Source organism: Bombina bombina, chromosome 4 (assembly GCF_027579735.1).
Source record: "Bombina bombina isolate aBomBom1 chromosome 4, aBomBom1.pri, whole genome shotgun sequence".
NCBI classification, from domain to species: Eukaryota; Metazoa; Chordata; class Amphibia; order Anura; family Bombinatoridae; genus Bombina; species Bombina bombina.
Window position 1 is genome coordinate 592,520,640 of NC_069502.1, and position 27,236 is coordinate 592,547,875.

The 27,236-nt window shown below is 37.2% G+C and overlaps 1 protein-coding gene across 1 annotated transcript in view; it reads right to left on the reverse strand.

The window, feature by feature from the left end:
* The window catches only part of ASCC3 (activating signal cointegrator 1 complex subunit 3), a 1,409,126-nt gene that overhangs the window by 439,426 nt on the left and 942,464 nt on the right, over positions 1-27,236 (reverse strand). The window contains exons 18-20 of the mRNA XM_053710577.1: positions 22,233-22,352; positions 3,693-3,857; positions 2,249-2,335 (exon numbers count right to left, since the gene is read on the reverse strand). Of these exons, the coding sequence (XP_053566552.1) occupies positions 2,249-2,335; positions 3,693-3,857; positions 22,233-22,352 (372 nt within the window). The remainder of the gene's footprint in view (positions 1-2,248; positions 2,336-3,692; positions 3,858-22,232; positions 22,353-27,236) is intronic.

Consider the following 27,236-nt stretch of genomic DNA (forward strand, 5'->3'; position numbering starts at 1 on the left):
TGAGCGGGAGGCGAAGGTACTGACACGTGAAGAGAGTTAGTCGGCATAACTTCCCCCTCGTCGTCTGGTGATAATTCTTTTATAGATAAAGACTGACCTTTATTATTTAAAGTGAAATCAATACATTTAGTACACATATTTCTATGGGGCTCCACACTGGCTTTCAAACATAATGAACAAGTAGATTCATCTATGTCAGACATGTTTAAACAGACTAGCAATAAGACTGGCAAGCTTGAAAAACACTTCACAATAAGTTTACAAGCAATATAAAAAACGCTACTGTGCCTTTAAGAAGCACAAAACCTGTCTCAAGTTGAAATAACAATGAACCAAAGCAGTTATGCCAACCAAATTTTCACAGTAAATGTATTAAGTTAACAGAGCATTGCACCCACTTGCAAATGGATGATTAACCCCTTAATACCCAAAACGGATAAACAATAGAGAAAAACGTTTTTTAAAACAGTCAAACACAATGTCACAGCTCTGCTGTGACTGATTATCTCCCTCAATATGACTTTTGAAGCCTTTTGAGCCCTCTAGAGAAGTCCTGGATCATGCAGGAAGAAGCAGGAAGTCTGAGTCTGAATTTTTACTGCACAAAAAAAGCGCTAAAATAGGCCCCTCCCACTCATATTACAACAGTGGGAAGCCTCAGTTAACTGTTTCTATGCAGAAATTAAGCCAGCCATGTGGAAAAATTATGCCCCAATAAGTCATCACCAAATGTACGTTAAAAAACGATTAAACATGCCAGCAAACGTTTTAAAACACATTTTTTAAAGAGTATATATCTCTATTAATAAGCCTGATACCAGTCGCTTTCACTGCATTTAAGGCTTTACTTACATTACTTCGGTATCAGCAGCATTTTCTTAGTCAATTCCATTCCTTAGAAAAATATTTTACTGCACATACCTTAGTTGCAGGAAACCCTGCACGCCATTCCCTTTCTGAAGTTACCTCACTCCTCAGAATGTGTGAGAACAGCAAGTGGATCTTAGTTACTTCTGCTAAGATCATAGAAAACGCAGGCAGATTCTTCTTCCAAATACTGCCTGAGAAAAAACAGCACACTCCGGTGCCATTTAAAAATAACAAACTTTTGATTGAAGAAATAAACTAAGTATAAAACACCACAGTCCTCTCACGACCTCCATCTATGTTGAGGGTTGCAAGAGAATGACTGGATATGACATGTGAGGGGAGGAGCTATATAGCAGCTCTGCTGTGAGTGATCCTCTTGCAACTTCCTGTTGGGAAGGGAATATATCCCACAAGTAATGGATGATCCGTGGACTCGATACACTTAACAAGAGAAATCAGATTTTTTATTTTGTTTAAATCAGATTTTGTTTTTATGTAAATCAGATTTTTTTTTAAATTTAAATAGGATTTTGTTCAAAAAATATAGGATAAACCTCCCAAAATCACTCAGCTTATTGACCTACTAAATCCCCATGTAAACTGCAGATACATCTCCTACAAATTGGGATCAACAGTACAAAATGCCTATTTGCTCGCCATTGGAAATCCAGACACACCCCTTCGAAACAGGCCTGGCTAGACAGAACATCTGAATTACTCAAACTAGAGGAATAGGGCTATTTGAAGCAAAATAAACTCAATTATTTCTTGGGAGCAATCCCCCAGTAACCCTTAGCTATAGGTGACTAGGCAATACATTTACATCCTCTACACTGCATCTCCTTTGCCCATACTACCTCTGGATATGGGAGCTACATTATCATGCCTCCCCATCTCCTCCTCTCTCCCCCTCCCTCTTCCCCTTCTCTTGCTTTTACTCCTCCTTATCTTACTGCTCCCTTTCTACTCTGATTTCAGAAAACTGGACCATATATAGTACTGTGAGTCTGTTTCACCATAGGTAATTAAAGGACCATTAAACATTTTTAAAATGACTATCTTAATAGTACAGTAGTAAAGAACACAATGCATATAAATATGTTTCTTTCTACAAATATTACAGTCCCAGGAATGCAACCTTTATTTAAACCGTTTGATAAATAAATCACTGGCACTTTTACAACAGAGTCATATGGTTCTTCTCTAATAAAACCATAAAAAGAACATGTCCTACTATATTATATTTTGTTTGCCTCTAACATATACAAGTTAGACATATTTGAATGAACTTGCAGTAATACACCATAATGATTAAATAATGAAATTGCCAACGTCTATGGAATAAGAGAATACTCCTTAAAAATGAAAAGAGCTTTACCTTGATCTGCTCAAATTCTTCAGCTTTTGACACTATAGCGAAAATGTCACCTTCTGTTTTGTGGGCATCAAATAATTCATTGAACGTCTGCCAATTAAACAGCAGAATATCAATAAAAGAGAAAACATATTGCATTTCAGCATTACAGGCATGAACATCTATATATTATGATAGTCTAAAAGTTTGCATTATCTATCCACACACACACATATATATATATATATACACACTCAAACACAGAGATGTTCTGTATATATACTAAACATTTTTTAATGATACAGGGCAGCTATAGTAAACTTACTATTATGGAAGGCACAAATGCTTCTAATCTGTACTTAAAATGTTATTCTTTTCTTTGGCTTGGTTCCAGGGTATTGGCACTTTGCTTCTCATTCCTAGCCAAGGCTCTTTAATAGCACTGTTTGTCCCCTTACCTCAAAGCTCCACTTCTTGCTGCAAATTAGGAACACAGCCAGTGATTCTGGCAGCACATTTATAGCACCGTCAAACTGGTATCAGATTCTCTTAGAGAATCTCCACTGAACAGACTAAGTACTTGTCTTTAAAACGTTTATATATGAATAGCAGATTTCATCACAATTATACATTTGCAGCTGTACAATGTGTTTTAAGTGTAGATTAGTAGACACAGGCAAATACTAATATATTATTAAAGACACTTAGTTTCTATAAATTAAACCAAATATTAAGAGATGTTTATTAAACATTATGAGACTATGAAAGGACAACAAATTTCAGCCAAAAAAAAAGGAAATTGGCAAATGAAAAATTTAGCTTAAACCCACATTTTTTATTTTACGATTCAGATAGAGCATGCAATTTTAAACTACTTTTTAATGTACTCCTATTATAAATTTCTCTTTGTTGTTGTTATGTTTATTTTAAAAAAGGAGGAATGTACAGCTTAGGAGCTGGTGCATTTTAGGTTCAGCACCCTGGATAGCGCTTGCTTATAAGTGGCTGCATTTACCCACCAATAAGCTAACATAACCCAGGTTCTGAAACAAACATGAGCTGGATCCTATGCTTTACATTCCTGCTTTTTAAATAAAGATTTCAAGAAAATGAAGAAAGATTGATAATAAGAGTAAATTAGAAAATTGCTTAAAATTGCATGCTCTATTTGAATTAATAAAACAAATTGGGTTTAGTGTCCCTTTAAACACGTTTAGTTTTTTATTTATTTATTAACATATTTATATTATAATTGATAATGTTTATTAAGACATCTGAATATCTGTGTTTTGTTTAATATAGGGGAAAAGTGTCTTTCTAAAATAACTATTTGTGATTAATTGAACCATTAAGCTCCATGATACCCAATTATAAACATATATTACTTTTATCTATTTAGTTTTGTATTTACTAACTAATCAAATTGCAAACCCAGGGAAATTATATGCAATAAGACGAACCCTATTACCTCAATAGTGTTATACTTGATGTAGTAATGGCTAGAAGTTCTGCCTAAGTCCGTTGAGGAGAAAAAACCTGTTCTCTCTTCAAATCGAATCATTCGTGCTTTGTCCAGTTTACGTCCCACTTCAATAATCAATTGTTCTCTGTGTTTCTCCAGTGTAGGATCCATCTGGTGACCAAAAGCAAAAAAAGATTAATATGTTGCGAGGATATCTGCACTAAAGCTTTATTAACAATGACATCTGACAAGACAAGTGTGGCCTCGTAAATGAGTCCACAAATAAAAACCAATAACTGGGCTATAAAACAATTGGGCATTATATAGTATTACAATACATATCAGCATATTGCACATAATGGGCCATGCAGTTATTTTCTAACTACATACAGACAGAACACAGAACTTCTAGTCTATCTGGCTAGTTTAAAAACTGGCATGAGAACCTTTCTCTTTGTGTAACCTGTAGACTGATTAACTTTTGCTTTTCTCATAGAGACTAAAATCCCTTCTGTACCATCATCTGTAAAATAAACTTTCTCTATTAAATTCTCTATTAAATTGCATTAAATTAAACCATTTAAAGGAAATACTCCCCAAACTATTCAAAACTGTAAATGAATATAAATACACTACACAGACAATTGTAATTTGTTGCATCCAACTGAAGGTTTTTCAAATGTACTAAAAAATATAAATAAAGAAAAAGAATGTTCCAATGCCAATTAAAACTACTTCCTATTTTTATGATTTTGAAGGATTGTTAACCAATACAGTTGTGGAAGTTGTTCCTAGATTAAGTTAACATATATTATTTTTTCATTAATTTATGCAAAAAACAAAATGTATGCTTACCTGATAAATTCTTTCCTTTCGGGACAATAATAGTCCATAAGAATTTTATAACATGTGGAAAACCCTTCCCACCACTTGGTGGAGGCCGAGATCCCACACAAAAGCTTTAATCCCTTTTCCACCTCCCTCTCCTCAGTTTAACGTATAGCCAAGCAAAGAAAATAAAACAGATAGGTAGGAAAGACAGTGCTGCAAATTAGAACTGTTGGCAAAAAATTGAAATGGGCGAGGCCTATGGATTCATCATCACCAGCTACATTTAGCCATACAATCAACAAGCACAACCAAGGTTCTCAACCTAAAATGGGCCACCTCCAAAGCTTTTATTCCTGCTTTTTCAAATAAAGATACCAAGAAAATGAATAAAAATTGATAATAGGAGTAAATTAGAAAGTTGCTTAAAATTGCATGCTCTATCTGAATCATGAAATAAAATATTTGGGTTTACTATCTCTTTAAGCTGTACGCTCAACAATATTTGAAATAAAAAAGTAAATGAAAGCCAATCGTAACGCAAAAGGGGGCACATTACGGTTGGCTACAGTGTGATTCGTCATTTTACATTGAAATAGACTATGCAGGCGGTGGAGCGGCAGAATGCATAAGAGAATGAAAGTGTGATTATTTATATATTTTAGCATCTACAATAATTTTAATCAATGAAAGTGCGCTTCATTTACTTTTTTATAACAAATATTGTTGAGCGTATAGCTTAACTTTACAATCACTTTAAAGGGACACTGAACCCAAAAAATTTGTTTTGTAATTCAGATAGAGCATGCAATTTTAAGCAACTTTCTAATTTATTCCTATTATCAATTTTTCTTTGTTCTCTTGCTATCTTTATTTTAAAAAGAAGGCATCTATGCTTTTTTTGGGTTCAGTACTCTGGACAGCAATTTTTTATTGGTGGATGAATTTATCCACCAATCAGCAAGGACAACTCAGGTTGTTCACCAAAAATGGGCTGGCATCTAAACTTACATTCTTGCATTTGAAATAAAGATACCAAGAGAATGAAAAACATTTGATAATAGGAGTAAATTAGAAAGTTGCTTAAAATTGCATGCTCAATCTGAATCATGAAAGAAAAATTTTGGGTACAGTGTCCCTTTAAGGAAAGGGAAGGACAGAATAAGGAAGTTCCCATTTTGCCGGACCCTGCGGCCTGAAGGAGTTTCCTCCTATTGCAATTAAGACCTTTGAGAGTCTTAAGACTGCCTTTGCTGTCGCCCCAGTTCTTGCTCATCCTAGTCCTGAGACAAAAGAAGGTACCCGCTTGTTTCATTGTCCTACGCATGAGGGTCCCTTGCATCCGTGCAGTTTCTTCTCTAAGAAATTATCCCCAGCGGAATGAAACTATGAAATTGGTGACAGAGAATTACTGGCCATAATTTTGGTGCTTAAGGAATGGAGGCACCTTCTCAAAGGTACTAGCGTGCTGGTGCTCATACTCACTGACCACAAGAATTTGACCTTTCTGAAGCTAAACGTTAGTTGCCCCATCAGGCCAGATGGGCGCTATTTTTGTCTCGGTTAATTTATGTGGTCAGTTGGGCGCCCTCGGTTTGTCTCGGTTAATTTATGTGGTCTTCTAACTGCAGAGTAGTAAAAATGTTAGGACCCACTATCATCTTTTTTTGCCTGTGTCCAAAGAGGATTCCCCACTCCTGTTACACCTCCTGACCATATTTTGGCCACCATTCATATCAATTTGACTTCTCCCTTGGGGGAGGAGATCCTGGCTGCACAAACCAATGCCCCTCCAGAGAAATCTAGTGGCAAGTGCTTTGTACCTGAGAATCTTCACAACAAACTATTGGCAACTGTGAAATCCAAGGTAGGAAGACAGCACACTCTGGAGAACGGGGCACAGGAGGAGACAAGCCAGGTCTCAACTGCACTTTAAAATACACACTGTTTCCAGCCACCAGTTCTTTAAAAACAACCTTTATTTCTTAAGCAGGGTCCATAGGTACAAACAACTTTTCAAGCCTGCAATAGGACCCTAGTCATGTCATGAAATAAAGGCTGTTTTTAAATAATTAGTGGCTGAAAACAGTGTTTATTTTGAACTACTTCTATTGGAAACCATGAAGAATATGAGGTTGCAGCATTATTGACCCTCGTATGTCCAGAGGTCATGCACAGTATTTGGTTCACTGGAAGGGTTAAAGTCCAAGGAAGCGTTCTTGGGTACCCTCTTCTGATGTTCATGCTCCAGCCCCCCTCTGTGCCTTCCATGCCCGTTACCCCAATAAGCCTTTGGGGAGGGTACTGTCAGGGTTTTCACCCTGACTTCGCTAATTGTTTGCAGCTTTCTGCCATGGCTACCATTTCAGGCTTACCTGTGTTTTCTCCTTGCCTAAAGCAGAGTGTGTAACGCTGCTCACTACACGCAGGATCAATCTTATAGCCAAACTGGAGAACATCATCAGAGAGAGACAGGTTGCAGTCCCAGAATGATGATGTAATCACTTCCTATTTAACTGCCTAAGTTCAGTCTGCCTTTGCCCTTGCGTGGTCTCAGACTTTACTGTCAGTTCCTGACTCTGTGTATTTCCTAGCTTGTTTGATGTCCCTTCTGGCTCCTCATCTCTGGCTTGTTTTTGACTTTGCTGACCTCTGTGTTTCTGACCCGGGCTTGCCTGATTACCCGCTCTGGCTCCTGACACAGCTCGTTTCACTACCTGCTCTGGCTGTAACTCCTGACTTGTCATTTGGCTTTTGGACTTGTTTTTATTTTTTAGTTATTTTTTCATTTTTTTAAAAAAAAGGTGTGATTCATTTAGCATTTCTTGTCTTTGTCTGATTCCTGGTGCCCTGACACCTTGCCTCCAGAGAATTTTAAACTTTTAGCGCTCCGTGCGACTACCAGTCAGGACTCCTGAAAACCGTCAGCTGTACGGAGGAGCTTACCTTAAGTGATTAATAATTAGATTTAATCAAAGTAGGTTCTGCATAAGCATAAAGGACATGTTTTCCATATATATAAGGGAATAGTGAGAAAAAAACGCACTAACAACTATATTAAAACTCTAACCCTTTGTTTACAATACTGGATTAAGCTAGACTTAGTCTGCATACAGTGACTACCTACACCTTTGCAGTTCTTGCTACATGTGTATAAGTTGTATTTCTTGTACAGATGTATATGTTATAGGATACATTTTAGAAACAAACAAAACAAATCAGCATAAATATGAACTGATGCATATATTAAAAGCACAGAGTGATTAATATCATTGTAGACATACATTGTCAGCATATGACACTGCATACAGTGTACAGTAAGATACATGTATTTCGCAAATAAAGTACATGTAGTTAGCACATTCTGACTATAGAGAAACAACTAAGCATTCAATAAGGGACTTCTATTTAACAAATAAAGAACATATAATTAGCATGCTCTTTTTATACAGAATCTACAATGCAGATGAAAGAATTATGCAATTAGCAGATAAAGTACATGTGATTAGTATGGTAAATCAAGACAGATCTATACTCCCTACAGAAAGATACATGTAATTAGTACGTTCTGTTTATAAAGAATCTATACTATCTAACCGAAGGTACCTGGATAGCAAATAAGGTACAGGTAAGTAGCCTGTTGAGTATACAGAATCTCCAGGGCACACAATAAAGAACATTTAATTAGTAATTAAGGTACAAATAATCAGTTTGTTCAATCAATACAGATCTAAACTGTATATAAGGTACATTTATTTAGGGTTAGATCGCAAGTGGATCAGTAACTACCACTTTTGCTCGCATGCTGACTCCGCTCAACTTTTGCTCTTTGCATGCATCGGGTAGCGCATGTATTACAAGTTGAATGTAAATCTTTTTTAGTTTGTGCACTAACCCGACATGCGCAAGGACAGAAGTTACAATATCGCAAACAGCGTTAACATACTCTCCCATTGACTTCAATAAAGAGAGAAGCGTAAAAAAAAATCCATGCTAGCACGCTAACCCGAATCGACATAAGCCCCCTACTCTAATAACCCCTAATCCGCCGCACAGACCACCGCAAAGTCCCCACTACACTATTAACCCCTAATCCGCTGAATAGTCCACTGCTAAGTAACCCACTACACTATTAAAACCAAAAAAGGGCACACCCCCACCGCGAAATAACCCACTACACTATTAACGCCTAAATTGCCACACCTCCACATCGTAAAGTAAACCAATACACTATAAACCCCTAAACCGCAACACCCCCACATCGTAAACAAACTCATTACACTACACAAAACGGAGACACATATACATATAGCCACTATATGGTATAAACTGCGTATAAACCATCAATAGAGGATTATATAGAAGTTACCCAATTTTGCACCAAGTAAAAGGAAAGGTATTGTGTGCATTATTGCACCTGAGACATCATGTGATATCAAAACAGTATCTACATATATAAATACTTGTGTATATGTAATGAATTGTATGTTCTGAAGCACATGCACATAAACGTGTAACCATACACATAATCTAGAAACATTGTCTAAAATCCTTAAATTAGTATGTTTGGTAAACGCAGAATCTATCTTACATACAAAAATACATCTACATAGCCAGTACAGTACTTGTAATTAGTATGTTCTGTCAGAACAAACTATATTGTGTATATGAAGTTACATGTAATAAGGAATGAAGCTAACCGCCAAATATATTGCCATTGTTTTATGCAGATTGATTTTAGATCAGAGGTTACTTTTTGTGAATTCACAGAGACCCTTAGCAGGGATAATGGCTTATGGCTGATTTGCATATACATTGTGAGGTGGCAATGTATGTATATACAGGTGGCCCTCGTTTTACAACGGTTCAATTTACACCGTTTCAGAATAACAACCTTTTTATCCAGTCATGTGACTGCTATTGAAAAGCATTGAGAAGCAGTGCATTTATTAAAATAGCCAGTAGGTGGAGCTGTCCGCTTGTGTTGCAGCAAAGTCAAGCAAGCTGAAATTAATCAGTTTAACCAGACCTGAGCTATCGAGCAGATTTCAAAGGAACAAGATCTTCCTGTCTATAAATCAGTCCAGATTAAAATGCATAGAAACAACGGTTTGGAGAAAAATGCAAGTGAAGTCTGTGTTGTGTGATTATTTTATTAGGTTTATAATGCTGTTTAGCAAATGTTTTTGTTTATTTAACTTAGTTTAATTATATATTCTGTGTTGTGTGATTATTTTATTAGGCTTATAATGCTGTTTAGCATTTAAAGTCTTCATTTCAAAGCTTTAAAAATAATGTATTAGGTGTTACTTATGACAATTTTGAAAGGGGCCTGGAACCTATCTCCCTCACTTCCCATTGACTTACATTATAAACTGGGTTTCAATTTACAATGGTTTCGATTTACAACCATTCCTTCTGTAACCTAACCCCGGCGTAAACTGAGGGCTACCTGTATATATATATATATATATATATATATATATATATTTATATATGAGTTGCTGCACAGAGGTATTTTGTGTAGATCTACTCTTTAATAAATGTAATATAATCACAGGGGGAACAGACTGTTCAGCTACAACAATGTGAATAATGCACAACAAATAAAAAAAATATGCTAAGAGCAAAAAAGTAGGGTGTGCTGGTGTGGTAATAACAAACAAATGTGAAGCAATGTGGAAAGAAACAGGTGAGCAGGTACTCACAAGTGTGATGGCACTCTTAAAGAAAAAAGTGCAATTGAGCAGGCTGACCTTTTACAGCAGTCAGTACGCTGAACGCATGGTGTTCTCTTAGTAACAGGATAAGCTGGTCAGATGTTAACCCCTTGACCATGTGAGTCTATCGGCTGGTCCTCCAAAGCAGGTGAAATAAAGCCTCAGAAAGCCGTCTGAGCTACAGTGTGGTAAAGCCGATAGGCAGCGGTATGGTGAAGGGCAAAAAGGTGGAGTAATTAGTTGGCTTTTGTAGCGTTATACTCCTTTTGGCTACTTTGCCTATTCAGTATAAAAGTTCATATAAGGATTAAAAACATCCGAGTATCATAAAAGAGTATTTATTGATCTTAAATACGTGTTTCTCGGCCGCAAAGCTCTTGGCCGTTTCCTCAGGTTGAATACAAAATGTGCCTACAAAAGAGGCTTAAAAAGGTATACATCGGATGTGATAGGACATTGAATTGACCAATGGTAAAAGTTTATACAAAAAGTAAACAAGGTATTATAGCAAGACGTGCTTCTATCTCTGTACAAAATAGCAACATAGTGTCAGTAATGGTCTATAATAACATATCATTGTGCTAATAGGGGAAATAATATAATACATGTTATCTGAAACAGAAAATATGTTGTATATGTTTATAAACATTAGGGAATATCAATGCAATGTCGAGGCCAGTTTCATAGTAACTAGAAGATTATCGTCACAAGGAAAATAATCTAGACTAGCAAATCAAAGAGCAAATAGTATTGTAGTTATAGACCTTAAAAATAGCAAACTAATAGCGAGACCATACTCATATTCTGAGCATTAGCAACACCATACCATATAGAAGCTGTTCTAGAGTGTCCTGTCAGTCTAATGGATAGTAATAAAGAACGAACAAAAAAGGGGAGTACAAATGTTAGAAACTAAGACCTAGATTTAGAGTTGGGCGGTAGCCGTCAAAACCAGCGTTAGAGGCTCCTAACGCTGGTTTTTACCGCCCTCTTGTATTTGGAGTCAGTCATTAAAGGGTCTAACGCTCACTTTTCAGCCGTGACTTTTCCATACCGCAGATCCCCTTACGTCAATTGCGTATCCTATCTTTTCAATGGGATCTTTCTAACTCCGGTATTTAGAGTCGTGGCTGAAGTGAGCGTTAGAAATCTAACGACAAAACTCCAGCCGCAGAAAAAAGTCAGTAGTTAAGAGCTTTCTGGGCTAACGCCGGTTTATAAAGCTCTTAACTACTGTGCTCTAAAGTACACTAACACCCATAAACTACCTATCCCCCCACATCGCCGCCACTCGATTAAATTCTTTTAACCCCTAATCTGCCGACCGCCACCTACGTTATACTTATGTACCCCTAATCTGTTGCCCCTAACACCGCCGACCCCTATATTATATTTATTAACCCCTAACCTGCCCCCCACAACGTCGCCGCCAGCTACCTACAATAATTAACCCCTAATCTGCCGACCGCCACCTACGTTATCCTTATGTACCCCTAATCTGCAACCCCTAACACCGCCGACCCCTATATTATATATATTAGCCCCTAATCTGACCCCCTCAACGTCGCCTCCACCTGCCTACACTTATTAACCCCTAATCCGCCTCACTCCCGCCTCAATAACCCTATAATAAATAGTATTAACCCCTAATCTGCCCACCCTAACATCGCCGACACCTAACTTCTCATATTAACCCCTAATCTGCCGACCGAATCTCGCCGCTACTGTAATAAATGGATTAACCCCTAAAGCTAAGTCTAACCCTAACCCTAACACCCCCCTAAATTAAATATAATTTAAATCTAACAAAATAAATTAACTCTTATTAAATAAATTACAGTGGGACCTCAGTTTACGAATTTAATTCGTTCTCCGGGACAATTCGTATTGCGGAAAATTCGTAAACCGAAACACGGTTTCCCATAGGAATGCATTGAAAACCAATAAATGCGTTCCGGAGGTGAGAAAAAAAGTCAAATAAAGGCTCCAAAACCTGCTGCAAAAGGCTCCAAAACCTGCTGCAAATGGCTCCAATGGCACCAAAAGGCTCCACAACTTGCTGCAAATGGCTCCAAAAGGCTCAACAACTTGCTGCAAATGGCTCCAAAAGGCTCAACAACTTGCTGCAAATGGCTCCAAAACCTCTCCAACACCTCCACACTGTTACCCACACTTCAGTATGCAGGGGCAAACCGGGACACTTGTTTCGTATTGCGAAAAAAATTCGTAAACCGAGGGGCAAACCGGGACACTTGTTTCGTATTGCGAAAAAAATTCATAAACCGAGGCATTTTTTTTAAAGAATTTTCATTCGTAAACCGAAATTTCGTTTACCGAGTCGTTCGTTAACCGAGGTCCCACTGTATTCCTATTTAAAGCTAAATACTTACCTGTAAAATAAACCCTAATATATCTACAATATAAATTATAATTATATTATAGCTATTTTAGGATTTATATTTATTTTACAGGTAACTTTGTATTTATTTTAACCAGGTACAATAGCTATTAAATAGTTAAGAACTATTTAATAGCTAAAATAGTTAAAATAATTACAAAATTACCTGTAAAATAAATCCTAACCTAAGTTACAATTAAACCTAACACTACACTATCAATAAATTAATTAAATAAAATACCTACAATTACCTAGAATTAAACCTAACACTACACTATCAATAAATTAATTAAATACAATATCTACAAATAAATACAATGAAATAAACTAACTAAAGTACAAAAAATAAAAAAGAACTAAGTTACAAAAAATAAAAAAATATTTACAAACATCAGAAAAATATTACAACAATTTTAAACTAATTACACCTACTCTAAGCCCCCTAATAAAATAACAAAGACCCCCAAAATAAAAAAATGCCCTACCCTATTCTAAATTACTAAAGTTCAAAGCTCTTTTACCTTACCAGCCCTGAACAGGGCCCTTTGCGGGGCATGCCCCAAAGAATTCAGCTCTTTTGCCTGTAAAAAAAACACATACAATACCCCCCCCCAACATTACAACCCACCACCCACATACCCCTAATCTAACCCAAAACCCCCTTAAATAAACCTAACACTAAGCCCCTGAAGATCTTCCTACCTTATCTTCACCATACCAGGTTCACCGATCGATCCAGAAGAGCTCCTCCGATGTCTTGATCCAAGCCCAAGCGGGGGGCTGAAGATGTCCATGATCCGGCTGAAGTCTTCATCCAAGCGGGAGCTGAAGAGGTCCATGATCCGGCTATAGTCTTCATCCAAGCGGGAGCTGAAGAGGTCCATGATCCGGCTGAAGTCTTCTATCAACGGCATCTTCAATCTTCTTTCTTCGGGATCCATGTCCATCCCGCCGACGCGGAACATCCATCTTCACCGACGACTTCCCGACGAATGACGGTTCCTTTAAGGGACATCATCCAAGATGGCGTCCCTCGAATTCCGATTGGCTGATAGGATTCTATCAGCCAATCGGAATTAAGGTAGGAAAATTCTGATTGGCTGATGGAATCAGAATCAAGTTCAATCAGATTGGCTGATCCGATCAGCCAATCAGATTGAGCTCGCATTCTATTGGCTGATCGGAACAGCCAATAGAATGCAAGCTCAATCTGATTGGCCGATTGAATCAGCCAATTGGATTGAACTTGATTCTGATTGGCTGATTCCATCAGCCAATCAGAATTTTCCTACCTTAATTCCGATTGGCTGATAGAATCCTATCAGCCAATCGGAATTCGAGGGACGCCATCTTGGATGGCGTCCCTTAAAGGAACCGTCATTCGTTGGGAAGTCGTGGGTGAAGATGGATGTTCCGCGTGGGCGGGATGAACATGGATCCGGAAGAAAGAAGATTGAAGATGCCGTTGATAGAAGACTTCAACCGGATCATGGACCTCTTCAGCTCCCGCTTGGATGAAGAATTCAGCCGGATCATGGACCTCTTCAGCTCCCGCTTGGATGAAGACTTCAGCCGGATCATGGACATCTTCAGCCCCCCGCTTGGGCTTGGATCAAGACATCGGAGGAGCTCTTCTGGATCGATCGGTGAACCTGGTATGGTGAAGATAAGGTAGGAAGATCTTCAGGGGCTTAGTGTTAGGTTTATTTAAGGGGGGTTTGGGTTAGATTAGGGGTATGTGGGTGGTGGGTTGTAATGTTGGGGGGGGGGGTATTGTATGTGTTTTTTTTTACAGGCAAAAGAGCTGAATTCTTTGGGGCATGCCCCGCAAAGGGCCCTGTTCAGGGCTGGTAAGGTAAAAGAGCTTTGAACTTTAGTAATTTAGAATAGGGTAGTGCATTTTTTATTTTGGGGGTCTTTGTTATTTTATTAGGGGGCTTAGAGTAGGTGTAATTAGTTTAAAATTGTTGTAATATTTTTCTGATGTTTGTAAATATTTTTTTATTTTTTGTAACTTAGTTCTTTTTTATTTTTTGTACTTTAGTTAGTTTATTTCATTGTATTTATTTGTAGATATTGTATTTAATTAATGTATTGATAGTGTAGTGTTAGGTTTAATTGTAGGTAATTGTAGGTATTTTATTTAATTAATTTATTGATAGTGTAGTGTTAGGTTTAATTGTAACTTAGGTTAGGATTTATTTTACAGGTAATTTTGTAATTATTTTAACTATTTTAGCTATTAAATAGTTCTTAACTATTTAATAGCTATTGTACCTGGTTAAAATAAATACAAAGTTACCTGTAAAATAAATATAAATCCTAAAATAGCTATAATATAAATATAATTTATATTGTAGCTATATTAGGATTTATTTTACAGGTAAGTATTTAGCTTTAAATAGGAATAATTTATTTAATAAGAGTTAGTTTATTTTGTTAGATTTAAATTATATTTAACTTAGGGGGGTGTTAGTGTTAGGGTTAGACTTAGCTTTAGGGGTTAATACATTTATTAGAATAGCGGTGAGCTCCAGTCGGCAGATTAGGGGTTAATGTTTGAAGTTTGGTGTCGGCGATGTTAGGGAGGGCAGATTAGGGGTTAATACTATTTATTATAGGGTTAGTGAGGCGGATTAGGGGTTAATAACTTTATTATAATAGCGGTGCGGTCCGCTCGGCAGATTAGGGGTTAATAAGTGTAGGCAGGTGGAGGCGACGTTGTGGGGGGCAGATTAGGGGTTAATAAATATAATATAGGGGTCGGCGGTGTTAGGGGCAGCAGATTAGGGGTACATAGGGATAATGTAAGTAGCGGCGGTTTACGGAGCGGCAGATTAGGGGTTAATAATAATATGCAGGGGTCAGCGATAGCGGGGGCGGCAGAATAGGGGTTAATAAGTGTAAGGTTAGGGGTGTTTAGACTCGGGGTACATGTTGGAGTGTTAGGTGCAGACGTAGGAAGTGTTTCCCCATAGCAAACAATGGAGCTGCGTTAGGAGCTGAACGCGGCTTTTTTGCAGGTGTTAGGTTTTTTTTCAGCTCAAACAGCCCCACGTTGAGAGTTGAAGTTGCGTTAAATATGCTCTACGCTCCTTTTTTGGAGCCTAACGCAGCCATTCTGTGAACTCTCAATACCAGCGGTATTTAAAAGGTGCGGCCAGAAAAAAGCCAGCGTTAGCTACGCACCCCTTTGGCCGCAGAACTCTAAATCTAGGCGTTATAATCTAACGCATATTAAATTAAAACGTAAAAGGGGATTAGAGAGGATATGCGTTAGAAAGAAACAAAGATGTCATGGAGTAGTGGAATTATGTTATATTTAAAGGATATTCGCGATGTGTAGTATGAAATATCTCATAGTAAAATAGGAGGTGTTAAAATTATAGAAAGTGTTGTGAAAGTAAAAGGGAAATCGTTATTTTGATACATAACAAAAGGTATACTAGAAAAACATGAAAAGGTGACAATGTGAGAAAAAGGGGCAGGGAGGCAATGTGAACGGAAGTAGTATGAAACATAATAAGATTAGTTAAAAGCAGCTAAATCAATATTAGAGTTGAGACCTGATGGAAACAAGGTACAGGTGGCCCTCGTTTTACAACGGTTCAATTTACACCGTTTCAGAATAACAACCTTTTTTTCCAGTCATGTGACTGCTATTGAAAAGCATTGAGAAGCAGTGCATTTATTAAAATAGCCAGGAGGTGGAGCTGTCCGCTTGTGTTGCATCAAAGCCAAGCAAGCTGAAATTAATCAGTTTAACCAGACCTGAACTATTGAGCAGATTTCAAAGGAACAAGATCTTCCTGTTATAAATCAGCCCAGATAGCAAATGTTTTTGTTCATTTAACTTAGTTTAATTATATATTCTGTGTTGTGTGATTAATTTATTAGGTTTATAATGCTGTTTAGCATTTAAAGTCTTCATTTCAAAGCTTTAAATATAATGTATTAGGTGTTACTTATGCCAATTTTGAGAGGGGCCTGGAACCTATCTCCCTCACTTCCCATTGACTTACATTATAAACTGGGTTTCAATTTACAACGGTTTCAATTTACAACCATTCCTTCTGGAACCTAACCCCGGCGTAAACTGAGGGCGACCTGTATTCAATTTGTGTATCCAAAAGGTTTCACGTTGTCTGAGTTTGATAATCCGGTTGTAATCTGTGGATGGGGGGACATAATCTATTGGGTAAAATTTGTTTAGTGAGACAATGTTCTGGAACACTATGCATAATGTTTTTCTTTTTGCAATTTTTGCAATTGCGCCAATGTTCACCCCAACGTACCCGGGCTTTTCTAGAGGTGCGCCCAACATATTTAACCCCTCAAATACATTCTAAAACATAGACAATATAACTGGAGTCACAATTAAAAAAATCTGGAATTTTTTTTCCTGTAGAATTAGATTTAAAAGTTTTTTTACCGGATGTTATGTGTTTCCATTTGTTGCATCCTTTCTTACCACACTTATAAATTCCTATCTGACCTAAAAAAGTTTTCGTTTTTTTATTTTTAATGAAATTATTGGAGTTTTTGTGTTTCACTTTTTTACTAGGAGCTAGCTTTATCCTAAGAGTAGGAGCTCTAGTGTATACAATCCTGGGGTGACCCCTACTATTGTTTTTAGAACAGTATATGGTATGGTGTTGCTAATGCTCAGAATGCTATGAGTATGGTCTCGCTATTAGTTTTTAAGGTCTATAACTACAATACTATTTGCTCTTTGTTAGACCATCGCTTTTTGATGCTAGTCTAGATTATTTTCCTTGTGACAATAATCTTCTAGTTACTATGTAATTGGCCTTGACATTGCATTGATATTCCCTAACGTTTCTAAAGTTTTTGAATTACAACATATTTTCTGTTTCAGATAACATGTATTATATTATTTCCCCTATTAGCACAATGATATGTTATTATAGACCAATACTGACACTATGTTGCTATTTTGTACAGAGATAGAAGCACGTCTTGCTATAATACTTTGTTTACTTTTTGTATAAACTTTTATCATTGGTCAATTTAATGTCCTATCACATCCGATGTATACCTTTTTAAGCCTCTTTTGTAGGCACATTTTGTATTCAACCTGAGGAAACAGCCAAGAGCTTTGCAGCCAAGAAATGCGTTTTTAAGCTCAATAAATACTCTTATTATACTCAGATGTTTTTAATCCTTATATGAACTTTTATACTGAATAGGCAAAGTAGCCAAAAGGAGTATAATGCTACAAAAGCCAACTAATTACTCCACCTGTTTGCCCTTCACTATACCGCTGCCTATCGGCTCTACCACACTGTAGCTCAGACGGCTTTCTGAGACTTTATTTCACCTTCTTTGGAGGACCTGCCGATAAACTCACACGGTCAAGGGGTCTCCAGCCCAGCATTTAACATTCAACCAGCTTATCCTGTTACTAACAGAACACTGTGCGTTCAGCGTACCGACTGCTGTAAAAGGTCAGCCTGCTCGTTTGCACTTTTTTCTTTAAGAGTGCCATCACACTTGTGAGTACCTGTTCACCTGTTTCTTTCCACATTGCTTCACATTTGTTTGTGATTATCACACCATGAGGCGCTTTCTTTTTGTTTTTAAAATGAACAACAAATGTTATATATATATATAAAATGAGTAGCTAAATGTCTACTACTATAGCCACTTTCTAATACACCTCAGACACAGGATTAAATAAGAGCAGACAATTAGACAAAATAGTGAAAGGTTCACTATAAGATATTTAAAGGCAAACTGAGCTTTGACTCCCCTCAGCAGCTCTTGTGCAGGTACTCACCCCTCAGAAAATGATCTTATGCAGTCAGGGACAATACAAAATACAGACACATAAGTTATCAGTTTGTAAAACTCCTAATCTGCTCAGAGATATAAGCAGCTAGCAAGAGAAAAGGGAGCCAATGGGAGGTGGAAAAGTTAATCGCCATGAAGATCCCCAGGCCCACAGCAGGCCCAAAGTGTTTAAAAGTAAAATCCAGTAAAACTGTTTAAACAGTTGAAAATAAATAACTAACTTCTCAAGCTCCCCTCTGTGTTGCCACCCCAACTGCTGTGTTTATGAAAGGAACACTGATTGCTCTGAGCAGTCAGAAGTCTCTTAAAGGACAATACACTAATTTTCAAAACTGAGTAAAAATGTGACTAAAAATGCTTCTGGAGGTCCCAGTCCTCAAAGAGTATCCCCTAATAAATTATTTGATCCTTTGTTATAAGAAATTAACTCACAAAGTCTACAGGTAGGCAGGCAGGCAGTCTACAGGTAGGCAGGCAAGCTAGTCCCCCAACTATCTTATACTTGACTAAAACAAGTACCTAATGATAGCTTATGGGCTGTATGAGTGTTGTGGCCATGTACCTGACTGAAGTACGCCTCAACCAAACTTACCAGCATGATGTTTGTTATTGTATGCACTAGAGAGCACATCCAGTGCTTGTACATGTACAGCAGAGGATCAGAGAGGAAATGCCTGTATTCCCACAGGAAGAGGCTAAGGGACAAATCCGCGCGATGCCTGAGGGTAGTTATGGCTAAAATACCATAGGGGGATACTGTGCACATAACAGTGTGCTGAAATCTCTTCTTACTGAATCAATCTGCATCAGGGGTTAAGGGACTCCAATTTGTTTGAGCTCACAAGAAATCCATTTTTTTAAAAATCAAATAGCTGGGGCACCTCAATATTTAGCATTTCCTCCTGGGAGGCCGGGAACAAATTGAGTAGAGAGGGGAGGTGGGAAGGGATTAAAGCTCTTGTGTGGGCTCCTTCTAGTGGCAGGAGGTGTATCCCACATGTTATGGAATTCCTATGGACTCTTAACATCATATGAAATAAATTATATTTTTAACATGCTTAAAAGGATATTAAACACATATACACCCCAACATTTGTGGCTGGGTATCAGAGACTCAGTAGGTTGATGGGGGATCTGTCACTGTTTTTAAGATAGACCTGTGTTAGAAGGGTTGGGGTTGTAGATGGTTAGTGGGTGGGGTTGTTTGTTTGTCTGGTTGGTGGTTGTGTCTATGTACAGGGAGTGCAGAATTATTAGGCAAATGAGTATTTTGACAACATCATCCTCTTTATGCATGTTGTCTTACTCCAAGCTGTATAGGCTCGAAAGCCTACTACTAATTAACCCTTTCGTGACAGGGTTAAAGTGCCTACATCGGAACAACTGTTCCGATGTAGACAAATTGAAACTACGCGATCGTGCATACGATCGCGAGATTTCAATTATTGGATCGCATCTGGGGGGCGTCCCTACAATCCTAGGAACGCCCTCCAGACCGCGATTAAATCCCTGAAGCACAGAAGGCTTCAGGACAGCCGTTAGTTATGACGTTCCATTCCGTCATAACGGCTTTAAAGCCCAGTCTAATTATGACGGAATGGAACGGCATAACGGCTTTAAAAGGTTAAGCATATTAGGTGATGTGCATCTCTGTAATGAGAAGGGGTGTGGTCTAATGACATCAACACCCTATATCAGGTGTGCATAATTATTAGGCAACTTCCTTTCCTTTGGCAAAATGGGTCAAAAGAAGGACTTGACAGGCTCAGAAAAGTCAAAAATAGTGAGATATCTTGCAGAGGGATGCAGCACTCTTAAAATTGCAAAGTTTCTGAAGCGTGATCATCGAACAATCAAGCGTTTCATTCAAAATAGTCAACAGGGTCGCAAGAAGCGTGTGGAAAAACCAAGGCGCAAAATAACTGCCCATGAACTGAGAAAAGTCAAGCGTGCAGCTGCCAAGATGCCACTTGCCACCAGTTTGGCCATATTATAGAGCTGCAACATCACTGGAGTGCCCAAAAGCACAAGGTGTGCAATACTCAGAGACAAGTCCAAGGTAAGAAAGGCTGAAAGACGACCACCACTGAACAAGACACACAAGCTGAAACGTCAAGACTGGGCCAAGAAATATCTCAAGACTGATTTTTCTAAGGTTTTATGGACTGATGAAATGAGAGTGAGTCTTGATGGGCCAGATGGATGGGCCCGTGGCTGGATTGGTAAAGGGCAGAGAGCTCCAGTCCGACTCAGACGCCAGCAAGGTGGAGGTGGAGTACTGGTTTGGGCTGGTATCATCAAAGATGAGCTTGTGGGGCCTTTTCGGGTTGAGGATGGAGTCAAGCTCAACTCCCAGTCCTACTGCCAGTTTCTGGAAGACACCTTCTTCAAGCAGTGGTACAGGAAGAAGTCTGCATCCTTCAAGAAAAACAGGATTTTCATGCAGGACAATGCTCCATCACACGCGTCCAAGTACTCCACAGCGTGGCTGGCAAGAAAGGGTATAAAAGAAGAAAATCTAATGACATGGCCTCCTTGTTCACCTGATCTGAACCCCATTGAGAACCTGTGGTCCATCATCAAATGTGAGATTTACAAGGAGGGAAAACAGTACACCTCTCTGAACAGTGTCTGGGAGGCTGTGGTTGCTGCTGCACGCAATGTTGATGGTGAACAGATCAAAACACTGACAGAATCCATGGATGGCAGGCTTTTGAGTGTCCTTGCAAAGAAAGGTGGCTATATTGGTCACTGATTTGTTTTTGTTTGGTTTTTGAATGTCAGAAATGTATATTTGTGAATGTTGAGATGTTATATTGGTTTCACTGGTAAAAATAAATAATTGAAATGGGTATATATTTGTTTTTTGTTAAGTTGCCTAATAATTATGCACAGTAATAGTCACCTGTACACACAGATATCCCGCTAAAATAGCTATAACTAAAAACAAACTAAAAACTACTTCCAAAACTATTCAGCTTTGATATTAATGAGTTTTTGGGTTCATTGAGAACATGGTTGTTGTTCAATAATAAAATTAATCCTCAAAAATACAACTTGCCTAATAATTCTGCACTCCCTGTAGTTTGTGGGTGTGTTTGGGTGCTCTGTGTGTGGGGCTAATGGAAATTTTTTACAAATAGGGACATGTGGTTGTCTCAGAGAGACAATGGTAAACAGCTCAGAAATAGGGACAGTTGGGAGCAATGTTCCCTCTAAGGCCAGTTTCTGAGTGGCCCAGCAGTTACTTAGAGCAATAGGCAAACACTACACAATGCAGACTGCAATGCATGGTTCCCTTATCAACTGTTTCACTGCTGGGCTGTTCACAAAACTGGTCTTAGAGGGAACACTGGTTGGGAGGTCAGAACTGTTCAGCCCCAAATTTCACAAATGTGATCAGCCAAAAAGCAAATGCTGTAGAAGGAAATGCTGCAAAGCAAATAGCTAGTTCTGACAATTTGCAGCATGCAAAAAAATCGAGGTTACAGATTGTGCTTTTTGGTCTCCCCGGGGACCAAAAAGCATAATTCTTTTAAAAAAGCAGGTGGTGTTGAATGCTCATTTAACTGCAGAACTTTTATTTACATAACAATTTATTTTTTTATCTCCATTTAAATAATAATAATAAAAAAAAACATAACCAGAGAAAAATAAACTAAAAGCATTGCTATTAAAAACCTAGGAAGCCAATGCAAATATTTATCCTTGCATTAGATACTGGTGACAGGAAAAAGAGGAGAAGATAGATTTTCATAAACTATATAAATATACATTTTTTTTTACCTGTAACACTGCATAACTGATGCCATAAACTAATGGATTTGCTCTCATCCGTACATAAAGGTAAGTATAACTTAGCCACTTCACTGCTTCTTCCACGTTTGTAACTGTGCCAAGAGCAATCTGTAACAAACAGAAAGAGCATAACCTTAGCATTACATACACAAATTAATAGATAACAGCATTTGCAATGGTCAATAGTACATTAAGGGAATGCCACTTATCATTTACTATCTGTCATGTTTAAAATGCAATATATAGAATAAAACAGAAGTCATTTGTATGAAACAATAAATAATAGCACACCATATGCCTTGTTCTTACAATATGTAATATACAGAGCGAGAGCAAATAATCAAGCAACATATTTTGACAATTATGATTAAAGTATCAGTAAACACAGTAGATTTGCATAATCAACAAATGCAAGATAACAAGACAATACAATAGCATTTACTCTGAATATCAAATAAGTAGTAGATTTTTTTCTAACAAATTGCAAAGTTATGTATATTTCCACTCCCCCTGTACATTATGATAGCAATCAGCCAATCACAAATGCATACAAGTATATTCTGTGAATTCTTGCACATGCTCAGTAGGAGTTGGTGACTCAAAAAGTGTAAATATAAAAGACTGTGCACAATTTTTTTAATGGAAGTAAATTGGAAAGTTGTTTAAAATTACATGCTGTATCTGAATCATGAAAGTTTAATTTGACCTGAGTGTCCCTTTAAGTCTTCTTACTTTTTACACTTCAATGAAGACAAATAAATAGAATTGTAAAGCACACACCAACTGAAAAATGCAAAACAGATTTCCATAACATTCAAACTTACAGATTAAAGTTACATATCTTTAGCAAAATATAATTTATGCTCACCTGATAAATTAATGTATTTCATGGTGGTGAGAGCCAACAATTCATTACTCATGTAAATAATACTCTTGACCACTAGGAGGAGGCAAAAATTCCCAAAACTCCAAGAGCCCTTAAAAACCCTCCAACCTTACAGGAAACTAGTCTGATGTATAGCCAAGATAGAAAAAGAAGAAGAATGTAGAAACAAGATATAAGAGCAAGACAAAAACAGGAAAAGAAGAGGTGCATACTTGAACTGCCCCCCCAAAAAAACAAACAAACAAAAAAAAATCAAAACAAACAAATAAAAAACAAAACAAAGATATAAAAAAACAAAAACACAATCAAAATATAGAAAATAATGGGCGGGCCTTGTGTACTCTTGACAACACTATCCATTACTCCTGGGAAACTGATATCCAAGACGTGAAGTCCACGTGTAATCTGGGCTGGACCAGACCTATTACACTATTCCATTTAGTTTTTTTGTTTGTATTTTTTTTACGCAGTAAAGAAAAAAAAATAACTGCCTGAAGGACTTTCCAACCAAAAGCTGATTCAGAAAAAGCAAAAACATCAAAATTGCATAATTAAGTAAAAGTATGGAAGGAAGACCAAGTAGCTGCCTTGCAAATTTGAACAACAGAAGCCTCAATCTCAACCCCTTAATGACCAGCAGCGTACCCCCTGTCAAATCAGCCAATAGAATGAACGCGTTTGCTTTCAGGTGATTTGAATTTGAGAATGAAACGCAGCCAATAGGAATGCAAGGGTACCCCTATATAAAAGGGGTACCGTGCATTCAAAATTCAGTGAGTGGCTGGTGACCACATGAAGAGGATCGTTGATGAATATCAGAACATGGATAAAAACTGCTGCCGCAATGAAGATAAGAAGATGGACCACCGCAGCCCAAACTCATCTTTGGTGAATACGATCTTCGTGGATTAGTGTTAGTGATTTTTTTTTTTTAAACATCAGGGTTTTTATTTTTTACTTTTTCCTGGGCAGCAAAGGAGCTAAATGTTATTTATTTATTTTTTTTTGGGTGGGGGGATTAATGGTAGAAATTTGTATATCTAAAAAAGATATAAAGAAGAGCGCCTCATGGTGCAGTAATCTCAATAACAGATAAATAGTGCTGGCGAATGCTGCCAAAAGAATACTCACAAAGGGATTTGCACTGGGAAATAGTACAGAAAATGCCGACTGTTATGGATGCTATCTCCGTTTGGTATTATAGGTGCTGTCTCGCCTCAGTGTTGGAAAGTGATGGTATCTTGAATGGCTGGTGTTGGTAAACATGTGGGTTTGCATGGTTATAAAAAGCTGACTGGATTTCACAGACACCAGCTGTCTAGACAGATCGGTCTCCCTGGGATAGTATTCCAACAAGATTCCAAAGGTAAAAAAGTGGGTATATAAAGCGCTCAAAAAATTGTAAAAGTAGTACAAACTAATGGGCTATTTAAAATCACAATTTTAATAGTACAAAAACATATAAAAAGCATGCAACACATTTCTCAGCTGGCTATCTGTTTCTTCAGGCTGACTCAAGGACTTTATCTTATTCACACTTTGAGATAAATTATTATACTATCTTTTTTATCTAATCTTTTTCCTATATATGTGTGTGGCCTACAAAGGGCCCTTTTAAGGGCTATATTTGTAGCTTAGTGCTAAATTAGTTTGTTTTTTTATTTTGGGGTGGGAATTTTTTAGTGGGGTTTTAGAATAGGAATAACTCTTATTTTTGGTAAATTGTTTGTTATTTTTTGTTTATTTTTTGTAATGTTAGCTTTTTTAAGTAATTGAATTTTTTATGTTTTAAATAATATTATTTTTTTGTCTTTTATTTAATAAAGGTAAGGTTAGTTTCTTTTTCTTTTTTTTTCTTTTTCAGGATTTTATTTTAAGGTAAGGTTAGTATTTTTTGGGGTAACTGAGGATATTAGTTAGGGGTTTAGATGTGGGTTACTTTGCGATGGGGGTGTGGCAGTTTAGTGGTTAATAGTGTAGAGGGTTAATTTGCAATGTGGGCGTGTTTTGCGGCTTAGGGTTTAATAGTGTATAAGGGTGTTTTGCAATGTGTGGGTGAGATGGTTTAGTGGTTAATAGTTTAGTGGGGACTTTGTGGGGGGATATGCAGCTGTTTAGGGGTTCATAGTGTAGTGGTGATGTTGCGGTGGGCTATGCAGTGGTTTAGGGGTTAATAGTGTAGTGGGGACTTTGTGGTGGGCTATGTTGCAGTTTAGGAGTTTTTAAAGAAGAAAGCTGATGGCAATTTGGGATGGCACAAGAGTATGAGTGTTAGGTTATTTTTCCACTTTTCTCTCTCCATTGAAGGCAATGGGAAAGTAAGTTAATGCGATCGTGATATTCTAAGTTCTGCTCTTTGTGTGAGTCGGGTTAACGTTTAAGCGATAAAAATGTAATTTCAATTTGTAATACGAGTGCTTCCCGACTCACGTAAAGAGCAGAAGTCGAGGGATTTTAGAGTGCGAGCGGGAGTGGTAATTACCACTCCAATCTTAATTTAGCCCCTTGTAAGTACAAATTTTCACTGCACTGTAATATATTTTGTGCTAATATCTCATTAAATTTCCAAAACAACATAAAAAATATTCAGTTATAATTTAAATATTGATTACAATTATTTAGGACAAACATGAAAAAAATATTGTATAAACATATGCTAATATATGCACAACTGCTTAACATCCTATAATTATAGTTACTTTTGTGAGAAATTAAAAAAAAAATTTTAAAGGGACATAAAACACATTTTTTCTTTCATGGTTCAGATAAAACATAAAATAAATGTTCTTTTGTGATTCAGACAGAGCACACTATTTTAAAAAAGTTTGAATTTACTTCTTATTAAATTTGCTTCATTCCCATGATTTTCTGTTTTGAAGAGAAACCTAGGTTTGCATCTAGAACACTACATAGCGCTGCCATCTAGTGCTCTTGCAAATGGATAAAATTCTTGCAAAACTGCTGCAGGATAGTGCTTCAGAAATGAGCCTGCTCCAAAGCTTCCGTCCTTGCTTTTCAACAAAAGAATGAATACAAATGATAATAAAAGTAAAGTAGAAAGTTGTTTGAAATCACATGCTCTATCTAAATCATAAAAGCCAAATTTTAAATTTCATATCCCTTTAAACAACTTTCTAATTTACTTCTAACATAACATTTTCTTTATGTTACGACACACGAACAAAGGCACCACACGGGCTATTTCCCTGTTATTGTATAATTCTAAACTCAATATTTGTTAATTTGTGAAGTTTATATTATGTAGGGAATGGTGCTAAATGCATAAAAGTAAATTTTCCAAAAAGACAAAGAAGACTCTCACAAAGATGTGGATATCTCCTGAAAGTATGCACATATAAGCACTCTTAGCCTAGACTTTAAGGCAGTTTATCCAGACCGGGTAAAAATAAAATATAACTTTTATTATGAATTGCACTTAAAATAAGGGTAACACACAAATTAAAATCGACACTAACACTTTCATGTGATTAGACTATATATATTCTCTTGGGTGGAAGACTGTAATATCAAAGGCCTGAAATAGTTATCTTTGTACCCCCAGAGTAATACTATTTTGGCTGTGCTATACTTAGACAAATGGGTCCCACAACAACGTGTAAGTTAAATCAATCTTATAACATACATTCTCTATATAATTATTTGGGTACCCTGGTAATCCCAGTATATGTTGTTTGGGTACCCTGGTAATCCCAGTATGTGTCCTGTCAGCCAGTAATAATTCTTTATGCACCCTCTCTGGTTGTTATACCTGAGAGTTGTTATTTATAGAACATCATTTGCAGTTTTTCTGCTTATTACGGTAGTGTTAGTTAAAGCGCTATGTGGATTATTTATTCTGGAGTTGCCAGAAAATTGTTACACTGAGATGTGTAAATTCGCGTTATAATAGGTGATTTTAATTTCAGCGCAACTCAGATATTATGCTAAATCTTGAAACGCTGTCTGTTATAATTATTATTACACTTTTTTTCACTTAAGCGTTTTTAAAGCCGTAACTTTCTCAGCACTTCCCCAAAAGAGCACAGTTTATATTTTCCTCTGTATGTGTTAAAAAACATTCACTTGCCCGTGTCTTTATTTCTAGA